The sequence below is a fragment of the Vipera ursinii genome (genome assembly GCF_947247035.1).
Source record: "Vipera ursinii genome assembly, chromosome: 5".
In the NCBI taxonomy this organism is placed as follows: domain Eukaryota; kingdom Metazoa; phylum Chordata; class Lepidosauria; order Squamata; family Viperidae; genus Vipera; species Vipera ursinii.
Window position 1 is genome coordinate 67740641 of NC_139518.1, and position 17378 is coordinate 67758018.

Consider the following 17378-nt stretch of genomic DNA (forward strand, 5'->3'; position numbering starts at 1 on the left):
CGGTATGCACAGCCACTCAGTCTTGGCGGGATTAAGTCATTCTTCTATAGATTTGCAGATTCCTTTTTTTCTCTGTAAAGGATGCTTTATTCAACTGTCTGAAATATATAAGGAATGCCGCATGGGGACATGTGAATTTCAATAGAATAGCAAGTCATTATCAAAATAGTGGATGCAACGTGAAAAGCATAAACCAGGTGCCTAAAATGTAGATTAATAGGTTGGTTTTTCAATATTGATGTGGTAAAATCAAGACTTCTGAAATAATCACAAAAGCAGGAGAGCATCTCAAAAACCTTACAAACCCAAATTGCCAGTGCAGGATATTCTGTACCATAACTCCTTGGAACCCACCTCAGACCTTTCACTGTTGTTTCATTGTCAGACCTTTAATTCTTACAGGGCATTGATTCTACAAATCCTGAACCCTTTTATTCAAAACCTGTCCTCTGCGCCAGTGTTAATTAACCCATAGAAGACATGCTGGCTGTTCCCAGCCCTGTCCTTATTATTTATTTATTTATTTATTTATTTATTTATTTATTTATTTGGTTTATATACCGCCCTATTCCCAAAGGACTCAGGGCAGTTTACAAGGCAAAATTTAAAAACAATCCAATATAAAATTAAAATAAAATTAAATTAAGTCTAGCCACAAAAATTAAATCACAATTTAAAAACATTAAACCCCTCAGTCCAGACCAGATAGCTCAAAGAGCCAGGTTTTTAGGTCCCGGCGAAATGAACGAAGGTCGGGGGCAGTCCGGAGTTCCATTGGCAGTTGATTCCATAGGGCAGGCACGCCCACAGAGAACACCTTCCCTCTGTGGATCGCCCGTCGGCAATCCTTGACTGGCGGTACCCTGAGGAGGCCCTCCCTGTGCGAGCACACAGGACGATGGGAAATTTATTTATTTATTTTATTTATTTAGTTACATTTATATACCGCCCTTTCCCTGAGGACTCAGGGCGGTTTACAGGGAATTAAAAAATCCACCATACAAAAGTTAAAAAACCAAATTAAAAAATATTAAATTGACCCTGTACACTTAAAACCCCAATTAAAAATTTCTCCTCAGCCTGGGCCCGAGAGCTCAAAGAGCCAGGTCTTCAGGCCCCGGCGGAATGATCGGAGGTCGGGGGCAGTTCTCAGCTCCACCGGCAGCTGGTTCCAGAGGGCAGGCGCCCCCACTGAGAAGGCCCTATCCCTGGGTGTCACCCGCCGGCAATCTCTTACCGGCGGAACCCTGAGCAGACCCTCCCTGTGGGAGCGCACTGGGCGAAGGGCGTTTGATGCCGGCAGCAGGTGTTCCCTCAAATAGCCCGGACCCAGGCCATGTAGGGCTTTATAGGTAATAACCAGCACCTTGAATTTCACCCGGAGGGCAACCGGAAGCCAATGCAGCTCACGGAGTAGAGGTGTTACATGGGAGTATCGGGAGACCCCCATTACAACTCGCGCGGCCGCATTCTGCACCAGTTGAAGCCTCCGAGTGGTCTTGAAGGGCAGCCCCATGTAGAGAGCATTACAGTAGTCCAAACGGGAGGTCACAAGCGCATGAGTAACTGTGCGTAGGGCGTCTCGGTCCAGATAGGGACGCAACTGGCGCACCAGGCGAACCTGTGCAAAAGCCCCCCTGGTCACGGCTCCTATGTGGTCTTCAAGAGTGAGCCGTGAGTCCAGGAGGACGCCTAGGTTGCGAGCCCTATCAACAGGGGGTAACACCTCACCCCCCATTGTTAGAGGTGGAATAACTTGGTTAACCCGAGATGCCGATATGCACAGCCACTCAGTCTTGGCGGGATTGAGACGAAGCCTGTTTCTCCCCATCCAGACCTGAACCGCCTCCAGGCACCGGGACATCACGGAGAGGGCATCACTGGGTTGGTTCGGGGTGGAAAGAAAAAGTTGGGTATCATCAGCGTACTGGTGATACCCCACCCCAAAACCACGAATGATCTCGCCCAGCGGCTTCATATAGATGTTGAACAGGAGAGGCGAGAGGACCGACCCCTGAGGAACTCCACAAATGAGAGACCTCGGGGCGGATCTCTGCCCTCCTGTCAACACCGACTGCGAGCGGCCCTGGAGGTAGGAGGAGAACCACCGTAGAACGGTGCCTCCCACTCCCAACCCCCTGAGACGCCGCAGCAGGATACCATGGTCGATGGTATCGAAAGCCGCTGAGAGATCTAATAGGACCAGGACAGAGGAGGAACCCCTGTCCCTTGCCCTCCAGAGATCATTCACCAGCGCGATCAATGCCGTCTCCGTGCTGTGTCCGGGCCTGAAACCCGATTGGTACGGGTCCAGATAATCAGTTTCCTCCAGGAACAGAGGGAGCTGATGCGCCACCACACTCTCAACAACCTTCGCCAGAAAGCGAAGGTTGGAGACTGGACGGTAGTTGTCTAAAGCAGCCGGGTCCAAAGCAGGCTTCTTGAGAAGGGGTCTCACCACCGCCTCCTTCAAGGGGGCAGGGAAGACACCCTCCTTCAGAGAAGCAGTTATTACTGCATGGAACCAGCCTCGTGTTCCCTCCCGAGCCGCATAAGCTAGCCAGGAGGGGCACGGATCCAACAAACAGGTGGTGGTGCTCAGTCTCCCCATGATCCTGTCCACATCATCAGGGGAAACAGGGTCGAACTCAGTCCAGATAACGTGCTCAAGACCGCCTGATTCCTCCACATCCTGACTCTGCCCGGTCAGAGTCCAGGCCGGTCCGGATCCGAGCGATTTTGTCCGCCAGATGATGACTAAACTCCTCGGCCCGTCCCTGTAAGGGATCCTCTCTCACCTCCTGGTTAAGGAGGGAGCGAGTCACCCTAAACAGGGCGGCTGGGCGATTATCTGCGGACGCGATAAGGGCGGCAAAGTAGTTAGACTTCGCCGTCCTTATCGCCGCAAGATAAGACCTTATAAAGGTTCTTAACTGCAATCGGTCGGATTCGGATCGGCTGGATCTCCAACCGCTCTCTAGACCTCGTCTCCGACGCTTCATCTCCCGGAGCTCCACAGAGAACCATGGGGCCCAACGGGATCTGCGCCGGGTCAGAGGTCGCATGGGTACAACGCAGTCAAGTGCCCTGGTGGCAGCCGTTTCCCAGGCTTCCACCAGAGCATCGACTGGGCTGTGGGTAAGGGTGATAGGTATAGGCCCAAGCGCCCTCTGGAATCGATCCGGGTCCATTAGGAGCCTGGGGCGGAACCACCTGGTCGGTTCCGCCGCCCAGCGGCGGGGGGTGGCATGACGGAAAACCAGCCTCAGGAGGTGGTGATCTGACCATGACAGAGGGGTGATGGACGGGGAGCCCCCTCCCAGATCATCCAACCACTGTCCAGACAGGAATAGCAGGTCGAGAGTATGATCCCCCACATGAGTCGGGCCCTCAATAACCTGGGTCAGGCCCATGGCTGTCATGGAAGCCATGAACTCCCGAGCTAACTCCGACGCCCCTCCCAGTGACGGCAGGTTGAAGTCACCCAGGACTATAAGCCTGGGGAACTCCACCGCCAACCCTGAGAGGGTGTCGAGCAGCTCAGGCAGGGCTGTTGCCACACAGCTGGGCGCCAGGTATGTAAGCAACAAACCCAACTGAACCCGAGAACCACATCTCAAGAGGAGGGATTCACTCCCGGCCATCTGGACAATGGTGGCCTCCCGGGGACACAATGTCTCCCGAATAACCACTGCCACCCCACCACCCCTGCCCTGAGCCCGTGGCTGGTGCAGCACCCGGAAACCTGGCGGGCATAACTCGGTGAGAGGCACCCCTCCCTCCGAACCCAACCAAGTTTCCGTGATGCACGCTAGATCCGCACCTTCCTCCTCGATCAGATCATGGATGAGGGGAGCTTTGTTAACTACGGATCTAGCGTTAAAATAGACCAACCTGAGCTCAGGGGCCTGATCACCCTCATCCCCGGGTAAGAGGGTGCTAACCGGAGGGTCGGAGCGCGCCACCGCTCGGAGATAGCGGGGGCGCGATCCCAGGTGTCGATATGGCCCTCCGCGCAAACACCTGCTGCCATTCCCTAGCGCCGTGGGGATTTGAAGCCCCATCCCCACATTCCCAGGAACCAGCATTCCCAGACGCTGGCAGCAGGTGTTCCCTTACATAATCCGGGGCCATGCCATTTAGGGCTTTATAGGTCATCACCAGCACCTTGAATCTCACCCGGAGGGCAACCGGAAGCCAATGCAGCTCGCGGAGAAGAGGTGTTACATGGGAGTATCGGGAGACTCCCATCACAACTCACGCGGCTGCATTCTGCACCAGCTGAAGCCTCCGAGTGGTCCTCAAGGGCAGCCCCATGTAGAGAGCATTGCAGTAGTCTAGCTGGGAGGTCACGAGCACATGGGTGACTGTGCGTAGCGCAATCTTTTGTTGACATACTATATTTCTCTTACTATAATTGCTCTGCTTGGACATTGTTTTATTTCACCCTGGTCCTTGCACGGTCACTGTGCTGGTACTGCAAGACAGTTGACAGTTTGGCTCTGTTTAGGGTCATCTCCCATCTCCCCCTACCCCCCAATAAAAGTTCATTGCAGCTGGCCAAAATGTGAACTGTGTGATGTATGAAATAAACTAGTGGGTTAATGAGATGGCACAAAAGAATTATATGTCAGTGAGAAATAAGAAGAAGCTAAGAGGAAAAGGAAAACAAGGCATGTGATCATTTTGTAGTCCAACACCACCAATTTTGGGCATGTGATTTCTCCACTGAATACATTCCTTGATCCAAGTGTGCCAGCTCCTGTTTCTGCCTAACAGAAAAGACATTTAGTCTGTTGTCTGAGAGAGCAGTTTCTTTGCCCCTAGATGATGAACGCAGAGCTTTAGCTGATGACCATGTTTGAGAAACAGGGCTTAGAGTTTGGCTTACATTTTAATACAGACTGTAAAACAAAGCTTCTAATTGAGATGGCGTCTTTTTATTAGATAATGATGGTGAAAATGTTGAGTATTCTTTCTCCCTTACCAGTATGAAAACACCATACTCAATTTATGAATAAGATGGAAAAAACAATATTAAAACACCATACTCAATTTATGAATAAGATAGAAAAAGATTCCATACAGCTTAATATATGTTTATATCACACGGTCATGAATGATGTGAGGGTAGGCAATGTGGAAGAACATCTGAGTTGGTATAGCCCAATCAACATTGCCTATCTTCACATCATCCATGACCGTGTGATATGAACATATCAAGTTGTACGTACTTATGGGTTAAGTACAACTGGATTAGGAACACCAATAGAACATAATTTTATCTTAACTTTCCCCCCAAATATTTATATTGTAGCATGTTCCAAATCTCAGTTAAATTCATCAGTAAATTCTTTGGGTTGTATTGAGTTAGAGGCACGTTTGGAGTTTGTATAATGTGATTGGGCTTTAAAGTTCACAATTGTTGCCAAAAGATCTGAGTTTGGAGTCCTCAGTTCCAGCAAGCATTAAAGTTTCACTAGAAAATGTAGTTAATAGGTCATCCAAGCTACTTCCTTCTTTTATCATTGCTAAGTGCCAAATTGCTTCCAAATTAAAAATTGCCTCCTCAACATTTCAACCATTACATCAGGGGTCTTCAAACTTGTCCCTTTTGTGACTTGTGGACTTCAACTCCCAGAATTCCTCAGCTGGAGTGTCTAGCTGAGGAATTATGGGAGTTGAAGTGCACAAGTCATAAAAGGGCCAAGTTTGAAGACCCTTGCCTCAGGGGAGTCAAACTCGTGACGTCATACGACATGTGATGTATCGCAACTTTTTTCCCATTGCCGGCAATGGGGTGGGCGCAGTTTTAGTGTGATGCATCCGGCCCGTGGGCCGGCAGTTTGACACCCCTGCCTTACATTAATGTCATTGCTGTGTTGAGACTAGTAATGGATTATTTTGAATTTAAACTAAATCCATCATATATTTCTGTATAGAGTTGGTCATCCTTCTTTGTAAAGCTCATTGAGAGTATTGCTATTTTTGAAATGGCTTGAGCAAAAATAAGGAAGATGGTACAGGTAATCTTCATCATACAACCATTGGTCTAGTGACAATAGCATTGAAAAAAAGTGTCTTAGGATCATGCAATTGTCATTTGCAACCTTCCCAGCTGGCTTCTGACAAGCAAAGTCAATGGGGGAATCCAGATTTGCTTAACAACTGCCTTGCTGAGCCCCAGAAATGTTGGCTGCAGTTGGGGTTGTAAGTCAACGACTACCTGTATATTGTGTTTTTAGATACATATCTTGGCACCTCTCTTTAAAATCCACGTTCCATTCAAAGGTAATACGGAAGCTCCCTTATGGACAATGAAAACTCAGACTTTTTTATAGCATTTCCTTTGCAGTTGCCAAAATGAATTCTATAGTGTAATTTTTCTCTTAAACTCATGCTACTTCAGGTCAGGTTACATTCCCCAGTATAAAGCTGTTTCTTCTTCCTATTGAAATGCTGTTCCTCCTGTAACATTTTAATTTGTTCATATTTATTTATTTATAGGGCTCATAGGCTTCTCCAATTAGCTGATCCAGAGTAATATGCAATTTCCCAATGCATAATTTGGATTAAAAACAACAGATACAAATGAAATTAAAAGCAGCACCGTATAATGTAATCAATTATAAAGCAGATTCCTGATCAGACTTTAAAAACCAACTCATATTCCAGAGGGATAGTCATTACAACCCCCCGTGGTTGTTATGACAACCTCTACCAATTTCCCCCCAGTTTTCTGAAGACCAGGAGGAAAGAGACCAATCACTTGTCGAGGAAATGTTATTCCTGACAGTTGGAAACAATGTGCTTCCTTGGCACCTGAAAGTGGTAATTTTGAATTTAGGGGGCACTTAGAGGATCTGCCCTCGTAGTCTTTTTTGGGGGAGGGTAGATATTACTGGGAACAGGCAGTCCTATAGAGAGCCAAGCTCTGAAGCAGGGTGGACTTTCAAGGTGACAACCAGCACCTTGAAATGTACCCAGAAGCCAATTGGCAACCAGGCCATCTCTCCAAGTATTGGTGTTACGTGGGGGTCCGGAAGTCTACCCATAACTGCTTGAATTGTTGCATTCTGGGCCAATTGTAGGCCAGCTGTAAGGGCAGCCCCACGTAGAGAAGATTACAGAAGTCCAATTAAAGGATGGCAAAAGTATGAATGACGGGAGACGTTCGCAGGAGAAGTTTCTATTTATTTATTGGTTAAATTTATTGGCCACCCGTCTTACAACAAGGTAACTCTGGGCGGCTTACAGTTACATCTAAGATAAAAGATAAAAAGTTAAAATCAAACAAAACCAAAGGCAGAGGTGGAGTGGGGGAGAGGTGGGATCTGTTATTACTTAGTCAGCCATCTCCATTGCACTGTTCCCCTACTGGGACCCCAAGCCGACTGGCCAAGCCACATCTTTAGGCCCTTACGAAAAGATAGGAGGGCTGGGGTCAACCTCACACCCAGGGGGCAGGATGTTCCATAGGGCAGGAGCAACAGCAGAGAAGGCCCTCCTGCTGGACCCCACTGGCTGGAATAAATGGGCTGACAGGACCCGCAGCACGACTCCTCTGCTGGCATGAGTGGTATGGGCCAATCCTGTACAATTGCCACAGTACGATGGAGCCTCTTGGCCACAATGGCACCTGAACCTTAAGCAGCAGCTATGAGTCCAGGAGGACTCCCAAAGTGCAAATCACCTGCCCCAGGGAGTACAATCCCATTCAGAGTTAACAGCAGAATCTCCTTGGAGTTGGTGGTCTTTCCAAGGCGAAGTCACTTTTATCAGCCTGGTATGGAGTCTCGACTAGTTCTTCCCCAGCCAGGCTGGGAGAACCTCCAGGCACCCAAACAGCACTTTTAATAGCGCTTATTTGATGATTTTGAAACCAGTCCATGTTGTTCCAGTCCCTTCCCCAACTGCCTCGAGATGATCTTATATGTGTCTGGAGGTACTTTTTTGATGAGATCTGTATCGGCATCCACTTGAAATTCTTGAAGTCAACAGTCCTGCTGCAGTACCTTTAGTTAACCAAATAGCTTTTTAATTCTGGGGAAAAAAAATTGTCCCAAGCATTTCAGATGCATTTAATTTGGCCTGCTTTTCCATTGAAAAAGATGACGGTGATCCAAGTCTTAATTTCAGGCTATATCATGGACTTAATTAAAAGCTTACGCCTAAAAATCTGAACTGTCTGCAAATTCTCAGCTGCAGTGTTTTGTTTTTCCCCCCCAAACTATACTTGCTATTTTCTTTAAAAGGTTCTACTGTGATCCCCCCAAAGTAAGACCTAACCCCAAAATAAGCCCTAGCTTGATTTTGTGTGTGTGTGTGGGGGGTGGGGGGTGGGCCTAATATAAGACCTACCCCCAAAATAAGCCCTAGTTTGGGGGCAAGGCCCAAGCCTAAAAATCAAGCTAGGGTGGGGGTAGAGCTTTCCGTTGTAGCCAGGCCTCCCATGGATTAACAGTTGCTTTGCCGGCCCACTTCTTCTGCGGCCGAAGGAGCAGCTTCATTCTGCAGCTGAAAATGGCTCTCCGGCCTGCATTTCACATTCAGAGGCCTTTCCGGAAGGCCTCTGCAGCCAAGAACCGAGCTACGGATTGAATCTGTAGCTCGGTTTTCGGCTGCAGATGCCTTCCGGAAAGGCCTGTGACTGCAGAATGCAGGCCCAAGCTCCATTCTCAGCTGCAGAATGAAGCTGCTCTTTCAGCCATAGAAGAAGCAAGCTGACTGGGCAAGGTGAGTGGAAAAGATCGCCCCCACTTCTTGGAAATAAGACCTGTTGCCTCTTTTGGAGGCAAATAAAAAATAAAAAAATAAGACCAGGTCTTATTTTTGGGCAAACAACGGTATCAGAAAGTGTTATTTTATAAGCCTTATTTTCAACAATTGAAGTCTGCTTCCTGTAGACTGATCTAGCTCAAATACAGGCAAATGAATCAGCATCAAAGGGGAAAAGTTAAGTTTAAAGGAAATGCTTATGAGAACTGGTCATGTTTGTTACTGGTTCCCTGTGTACAGCAGAGATTGCTAATAGGAATTCTGTCAGACCTGTCACAACTTAAACCTCTAGATAGAAATGATCCTTGGCTCCCTTTGTTGAGAAATTTATAGTTTTATTAGAGGTTGGGTATTGCAGTATTGGGGACGCAGTGGGTTAGGACGCTGAGCTTGTCGATCAGAAGGTCGGCAGTTTGGCGGGTCGAATCCCGAGTGCCGCGTAACAGAGTGAGCGCCTGTTACTCGTCCCAGCTTCTGCCAACCTAGCAGTTCGAAAACATGTAAAAATGCAAGTAGAAAAATAGGGACCATTACGGTGGGAAGGTAACAGCGTTCTGTGCACCTTTGGTGTCTAGTCATGCCGGCCACATGACCACAGAGACGTCCTCAAACAAGTGCTGGCTCTTTGGCTTTGAAACGGAGATGAGCACCGGCCCCTAGAGTCGGAAACAACTAGCACGCATGTGCGAGGGAACCTTTACCTTTACCTTTTATTGCAGTATTGCATAGCCAGAACTGAGAATCAGGCACCAAAATTTGTAAGTTCTACTTTTCCCTCCCATAACTATTTCTCATTGGCCACCCCAGTGTAAGCAATAAGATTCATGCAAGTTGTTTTCATAATGGTCAGTCCAGCAGGGTTTGCAGCCCACTCCTCCTCGTAGCTGGGTGACCTTAAGGCAGCGTATGGAAGAGATACAGCACTATTGTTTTCCCAAGCATTCCCCCTTCATTCTTCGTCCCCACAGTTCATGGTAGTCTGTCATAGCAGCGAAACACAAGCCATCATAAAGTGGCAGCTGACAAATTCATTTGAAAAGGAGATAAATGTTTGTGTGGGGTTTAAAACATTTTCTCACCACATGTAGAGTAAATGTCTGTCTTGTTTATGAGGGGGATGTCCAAACTCCCCTTCTTACACCTTTGTTTTCCCTTGAATTTCCCTTAAAGGACCCACATAGACAGTGAAGTTTGATTGTTTAATGACTTTAAAAGTTGGACTTCAGATGACACATCTCATGGTAACTGGTGTGGATTCAATATGAAGTGCAAGGGGTGTGGTCCTGCTAGCAGTCACAAATAGGGACATTATGGATTGGCTTTTGAACAAAAGAATACACTGCAGTTTTGCTCAAATCTTTTTTCTAGGTTGCTCCAATATTGCTCATCTTTGTCTACCCTGGTATAAAAGCAACAAATATGAGTAGAATTTAAGTTTTGTGATAGGGAAATACCTGTTTTTTTCTATAATAGAACTTGATAACCAGCTGACTAGGTGCTATAGTGTTACAGAAGTGGAATAATTTACTACAGGTAGTCCTTGACTTACGACCACAATTGAGTCCAAAATTTCTGTTGCTAAGGAAGACATTTGTTAAGTGACCTTTGCCCTAGTTTACGACTTTTCTTGCCACATTTGTTAAGTGAATCACTGCAGTTGTTAAATTAGTCACACTGTTGTTAAGTCAATCTGGCTTCCCCATTGACTTTGCTTGTCAGAAGGTTGCAAAAGGTGATCACATGATGCAACTATCATAAATATGAACCAGTTGTTAAGGATGCGAATGTAAATCACATGACCATGGGGGTGCTGCAATGATCATAAGTGTAAAAAATAGTCATAAATCACTGTTTTCCCATGCCTTTGTAACTTCAAATGGTCACAAAAAACTGTTGTAAGTTGAGGACTACCTGTATAGTGTAAGTTCTGGTTAGCAACTACTTTTCTTTGTTGCAGACAGCTACCACTTTAGAAATATTTCCTCAAGTAAATCATTCCCCTGATCTAAGACATCGCAATGTTTTCTTGCTCTCTTATATACCTTCATATCTTTGTTTGAATACCTGTATATAAAATAGGCACCTTGTATTTAATCAGGAGCCTGGTAGCCATAAATTGCAAATTTCTACCTAAGCAAGATGGATTAATAGAAGGAAAAAAATGGAAATGCTACAACATGGACATTGGGCTATTGCAGGAAGGATAAAATTGGTTTTAAAAGAGGTAATTAAATAAATAGATTACCTTTCACTCCCATTAAGCTATTTTTTTAAAAAAAAAATCAGGCTACTGATTCCTCAGATTTTTCAGATAAACCCTTTTATACAATAATCTTGTGGCATTTTAAAGAATAACACATTTATTCATTTATCTATCAAAATATACTGTCTAATATAACTTACAGACTTACTCTTGTGTTATTAGACTTCATGAACCGCAGTCCAATTTCTCACATGTTGAACTTTGAAACTGGAAATCAAGCTTTTTTAAGGTTGTGGAATGAACGTGTTATTTCATGTTTGTAATTGTAGAAGTTTAATGTTGACCGTTGTCATGTCCTGTATAATCTTAAATGGAAAGTACAGTTCAATCTCTTCTGATGTTGCCCTTTCTTTCCTTTCCTTGTTTCTTTCTGCAATGATCTAGGTCTGGACTATTTTGCGTTCCACCAGCTTCCTTACCAAAGACAGAGGATCCTCTTAGCCAAAATTGCACTAATGGGAAGACTGAAGACAGACCATCCATAGAGCTGGAGGCTGACCAGTGGTGTTCAGAAGGAAAACCCACCAAGGCCAATGGAGAGGAGCAAGTCCCACCCCTCTTGCCTCCTCCACCAACGGGCAGCGTTCCTCCTTATCCTCCCTATTTTGAAGGAGCCCCCTTCCCCCCTCCATTATGGTTACGGCACACATATAATCAGTGGGTACCTCAGCCACCTCCAAGAACTATAAAAAGGACAAAGAGGCGCTTGTCCCGGAACAGAGACCCTGGGAGGCTCATCATGAGCACAATTAGGCTGAGACCGAGGCAAGTGCTTTGTGAGAAATGCAAGAACACTCTGAATCCTGAGGAAGGTATCAAAGCCCATCAAAATGCAAAAACCCAGAGGAAACTAAGCATCCAAGATAAGGAACAGAAAAGACACAGTGAATCTGAATATGTAGAAAAAAAAAGCAAAAGAGAAAGGCGAGAGGAGGAAAAGTTTTCCGGGGAACAGCTGCAAAGGACTCCAGTTATAAAAATATCTTACAGCACCCCTCAGGGAAAAGGTGAAGTTGTGAAAATTCCCTCCCGCATCCATGGTTCCGGGAAGCCATTTTGCCCTCAGCGACTTCTCCAGAACGGTGGGGAGGACCAAGAAGAGGCCCAAGACTCAGAACAAGATCAGGAAAGCAAATGTTTTATGGACAAGCAGTCCACTGGGCACCATGCTTCCATTCCAAAGCTAAAGTTAACTAGGCCTGTGCATTCCAGTGCAGATGTGCCCCCTCCCAAAATCCGTCTGAAGCCCCACCGGCTCAGTGAGGGGGATAATGTTTCCATTTACAAAGCCGAACTTATCGATGAGATGAATGTTCTTCCCAGTAGTGGAGAGTCTGCCGCGGCAGCTGCTTTTTACAGTCAGTCTGCAGAACGGAGTCTAGCCGAAATGTCTTCAGGGAGTTCCTGTGACGATGATGACTTCAAAAGGTTTCCTCAAGGCAAAGATGGACACGACAGCTTGGCTTTCCTCATGAATTATCGCAAACGGAAAGCAGACTCTTCTAGCTTGTCCGTGTGCAGCAACGACAGCCTTGATGAATCTAAATCTTCCAGCTCAGAAGTACCATCGCCAGAAATATGTGACTTTTTACCTGGGGATGATGCCTCTGTCTCCTCATCTTCTAAAGATGACCGTAAAATTGTGCCCCCACTGACAGTTAGACTACACACCCAAAGTGTCTCCAAATGTGTGACTGACGATGGTAGGACTGTTTCAGTCGGAGATGTTGTCTGGGGCAAAATCCACGGCTTCCCTTGGTGGCCCGCCCGTGTTCTTGACATAAATCTTGGCCAAAAGGAAAATGGAGACCCTTCCTGGCAGGAAGCAAAGGTTTCATGGTTTGGTTCTCCAACAACGTCTTTCTTGTCACTATCAAAACTATCCCCTTTTTCTGAATATTTCAAGCTACGATTTAACCGTAAGAAGAAAGGGATGTATCGGAAAGCTATTACAGAAGCTGCGAAGGCAGTGGAACACTTGACTCCAGAAATAAGAGACCTCTTAACACAATTTGAAACATAATTTTGTCTTCAAAAACAAGTAAGTTATGGAGGTGCATAACCCCCTCGTAGTATAGCAATTGGTTTAAAGTTACATGTGTTGGTTTGCTTTTGAAGGTTCAAGAGGATACTCCTATTTCGGGGGGATGGGGGGGAAGAACACACTAGAGATACGCTATTTAATAGTTTCTCAAACACACCAGTGTAGCTACTGAAAATCATAAGGCTTATTCCTAATTGCTAAAAAAAAACCATCCAGAAGCTTCTGTATTTGAAATACAGCCGCATTGATGTAAGACTTCATTTTTTTAAAAAAATTGAACAGATATTTATTTGAGTGTCTTGTTTAAATGACTTATCAGAGCTATATTTTGTCTTTTTTTCTTCATCTTGTTTTTTTATCAAAGTGAACAAAACATCAATTTGGAAAAAAAATTGAACATACGTTCTGGCATGTTCTTATGGTAATTGCTTTGTATTGATTCTATGTTATGTGACAGGCAATATATTTTAGGGAATTCCTTTGTTCCTTAGGCGTTGAGTTTGGATGACCATAGAAATAAAAGTTTCCTTTTAAAGAATAAAAAAATGGGGGCCTGATTTTTTTGAAGCAGATTCTATGTCTTCCACATTTTGTTCAGGCTTTTCGCCTGTGCTACATAATTTTGGCATGCTTATAAACCTTTGCCATAGAAGAATGTGCACATTAACTTGAGCCATAAAAAATAGGGGTAAAGGCTAATCTATTTCTGACAAAGAAAAGGATGAGGGAAGTCTTTTTCAGTGATCTAGTTTTCATAGTTTATTCAACATTAAGAGAATTTAGTATTTTACAATTGTCTAGATTTCAGTTCTGGAAATCAATCTTTAGGTTATGCTTGAGTCTGGATTCTTGAATGTAATGATGAGCTTGCTAAGACAATCACAATTTCCATCTCTAGCCAATTAGAAGTCAGTAATTAAGACTCTGGGGAGAAGATTTGAAACTGGAAGAAAGAGAGATGCTTCTGGCATGGCTAGTGATGTATGGGTCTTTTTTCTGAAAACCTGAGACTTTCAAAACATCTGATACAATCTAATTAGCATGTTCACAGCCTACTTCCACATTACGTTAAAGCGGTAGCTGAATACAGATTCGAGGTGTTGGATTTCATCCATTTTTAAAATTTCTGTCATTCTCCTCCCCCTTCATTTTTTCTTTTTCTTTTTAACAGTTGTCATTTTTTCCTGAACTAGAATTCTGAAGAACTCAAGCTCTGCACAGTGTTTACTAGTCTTGAGTTCACCATACTTGTCAACTTCCCTCCGCCCAGTACGCTCCCACAGAGAGGGCCTCCTCAGGGTGCCGCCGGTCAAAGAATGCCGACTGGTGGCCCCCAGGGGGAGAGCGTTCTCTGTGGGTGCACCGGACTTATGGAACCATCTTCCGGTAGAGCTCCGGATGGCGCCCGACCTCCGCTCCTTCCGGCGCGACCTTAAAACCCATCTCTTTAAGGAAGCGGGCCTGGCCTGATGGGATGGGGTGGGTTTGTTATTATGACTTTAATTTTAAATTTGTACTATTTGTACTATGGGCATTGTTTAATCATGTTTTAATAATTTTAACTTTTGTATTTGTCTTTTACGTATTGCCCTGTTAACCGCCCTGAGTCTCTTGAGAGAAGGGCGGTATATAAATTAAATAAATAAATAAATAAATAAATACTTGTTCTAATGTGAATTAGCGTGAATTAGCAACACAATTAATTTAGGTCTGCTTTTTAATTACTAAGGCCAAAGATTAAATTCCTGGTTTAAACATTTAATATTGATTAGGAGACAAGCTAAACCTTGAGTATTGAACTCAAAACAGAACCAAGGAAAGATTAGCAATATTTTCTTCAGGAGAAGAAAATTATTTTTTGTCTGTGTTTTGTGTTCACGTGGTAACTTCTTCACCAGTCTCCTATTATGAATATAACCACTTCCAGAAGGAAAAAAAAAGTTAGCTGTTTCGTTACACTGAAAGAGTTCATTCTGTAAAAAATAAATTTTTGCTTCCAGGGGTACAAGTGATGGTCTAAGTCAGGGGTAGGCAACCTCGGCTCTTTTATGACTCATGGACTTCAACTCCCAGAATTCCTGAGCCAGCTGACTCAGGAATTCTGGGAGTTGAAGTCCATGAGTCATAAAAGAGCCGAGGTTGCCTACCCCTGGTCTAAGTTGAGACAAGGAAATTGAAGGAGCATCTCAGCTGCATGGTTGTAATGATACACGTGAAGCAACTCTTAAGAATAATTCCTTGTACACCAAGGGTCTTTTCCTATTAGCAAAGGCTGGCTCTTTGGTCACTTGGCTTAGAGTAGAGCCTGGCTGGCTCAGAATTCTGGGATTTGTAGTCCACAAACCATAAAAGGGCCATAGTTCCGTCACCCCGGAGGAACCTGCAGATGGCATTGTAATGCTCAGCATGTAAGCATTAAGATGATTCCTCTTCAAACTCTTAAAAGAGATCTAGAACTAGAACTCTGTGAGAATCAGGTGGTTTATTCAAAACTGATCCTGTGATAAACTGAGAAGAAATCCTTTGGTAGGAAGCAAGAGGTAATTGCAGCTCCCTGAACCACGGATTTGTAATTTGTAACAACCAGTAGCATTTTGAAATGTAATGATTACTGCTGCTGCCCAATTTCAAAACGTACATTGTAACTACCAGATACTAAGAAGAATGCAGGGCTCTGTGGGAAGAAATGACGATTAGTGCTTTAGCCCGGGGTCTCCAACCCCTAGGCTGTGACCCAGTAGCGGGCCACAGCCTGTTTGAAACTGGGCCGCGGGAGAGGTGGGCAAGCACGCACGTGTGAAGCTCCACTCGCGTGAGCAGTGGGCAAGTGCGTGAAACTCCACTTGCATGAGTGGAAAGCACTTGCGCTCCATGGAAGCTCTACTCACGTGAATGGAGCTTCGCACATGAGCACCCTCTGCTTGCACGAGTGGAGCTTTGCACATGAGCACAAGCGCCCTCTGCTCGTACAAATGGAGCTTCACGCATGAGCCCAACCCCCCCTCCCTGCTCACACATGGAGCTCCATTCATGTGAGTAGAGGTTGTGCGCACCTGCCACTCACACAAATGGAGCTCTGTGTGTGCATATCTACCTGCCACTCACATGCCCGGCCCATGCGCCAGGCTAGGCTGCCAAACTGGAAAAGTTGGGAAGCGCTGCTTAGCCAATGGTGGAATGAACTTAAAACAGGCTTTGAGAAAAACAGAGAGGCAGTAATCTGAACAGAATTGTTTTAAGAAAAGCAAGTTCTTCATTTCATTTTAACCTTGTGAGGTTTTTTTCCCCTTAATTCTATGAAGCAAGATCAGTATGATTGCAATTTCTGAGAATCTTGTCCTACTTTGCAAATATTAAGTATCTCTTAAGGCTGCAGTCGTATTTTTGCCTAAGTTAAAGAGCTGAAATGAGTTGGTCGTTACTGCAGTTTTCTTACCAACGTTACAGAAATGCCTTTCTTTGGGATATATATTTATTTATTTTCCAGTTTAGCTTATAGCCCTGAAATTACCTGGTGTTTCCCACCCAAGTATTAACCAGGTACACTTCGGTTAGTCTTTTTGAGATCAGCTAAATTGGCTAAGCAATTTGTATCATCAGATAATTTTTAAAGTCAAGGGACATTCTACTGCAATATGGACAGAGCTGGGGAGTTTAGAATTGTATAGTTGGTTTTTTTTGCATTTGCAAAGCACCATTAAATATATTTAGTTTTGCTGTTAAAAGTATAAAATGAGGACAGATGACATTGCAATTGTTAAGAACTAGCATTAGGCAGCTATTGTTAAAGGACTGGAGGCATCGGGGTTATTTATGTGGAAGGGTATAAATAGTAATGCTAAAGTTCATGGAAGGTTGAGAAGTGAGAGGTAAGGGATATTGAAAGATACCCTGAAATGTATCTCTTGACTTCATAAATTATCTGAGGATAATGTAATTTATGGAATTTTAAAATATCTGTACAGGGGTCCCAACACGCTACCTGCATGGAAGCACAGCTATTGATTGATACACTGGAGAGCCAGCATGGTACAGTGATTAAGGTGTTGACTGGGATTAGAGAGACTCTTGAAGTCCAGAGTTGGCCTTAAAAGTTCCCTAGATGACTTTAGACCAGGGGTAGGCAACCTTGGCTCTTTTATGACTCATGGACTTCAACTCCCAGAATTCCTGAGCCAGAGTTGAAGTCCACGAGTCATAAAAGAGCCAAGGTTGCCTACCCCTGCTTTAGAGTAATCATTCTCAGCCCAACCCACTGAAAGAATTGTTGTAGGTAATAATTGAAGGAGTATA

The 17378-nt window shown here is 44.8% G+C and overlaps 1 protein-coding gene across 3 annotated transcripts in view; it reads left to right on the top strand.

The window, feature by feature from the left end:
- Positions 1–17378, top strand: part of PWWP2B (PWWP domain containing 2B) — a 54956-nt gene that overhangs the window by 18560 nt on the left and 19018 nt on the right. For all 3 annotated transcript variants that reach the window (XR_014492734.1, XM_083364544.1, XM_083364543.1), the window contains exon 3: positions 11426–13082. Coding sequence is in view for 2 of the 3 variants with exons in the window: in XM_083364544.1 (XP_083220670.1) it covers positions 11426–13064 (1639 nt within the window). In the remaining variant the exon portion in view is untranslated. The remainder of the gene's footprint in view (positions 1–11425; positions 13083–17378) is intronic.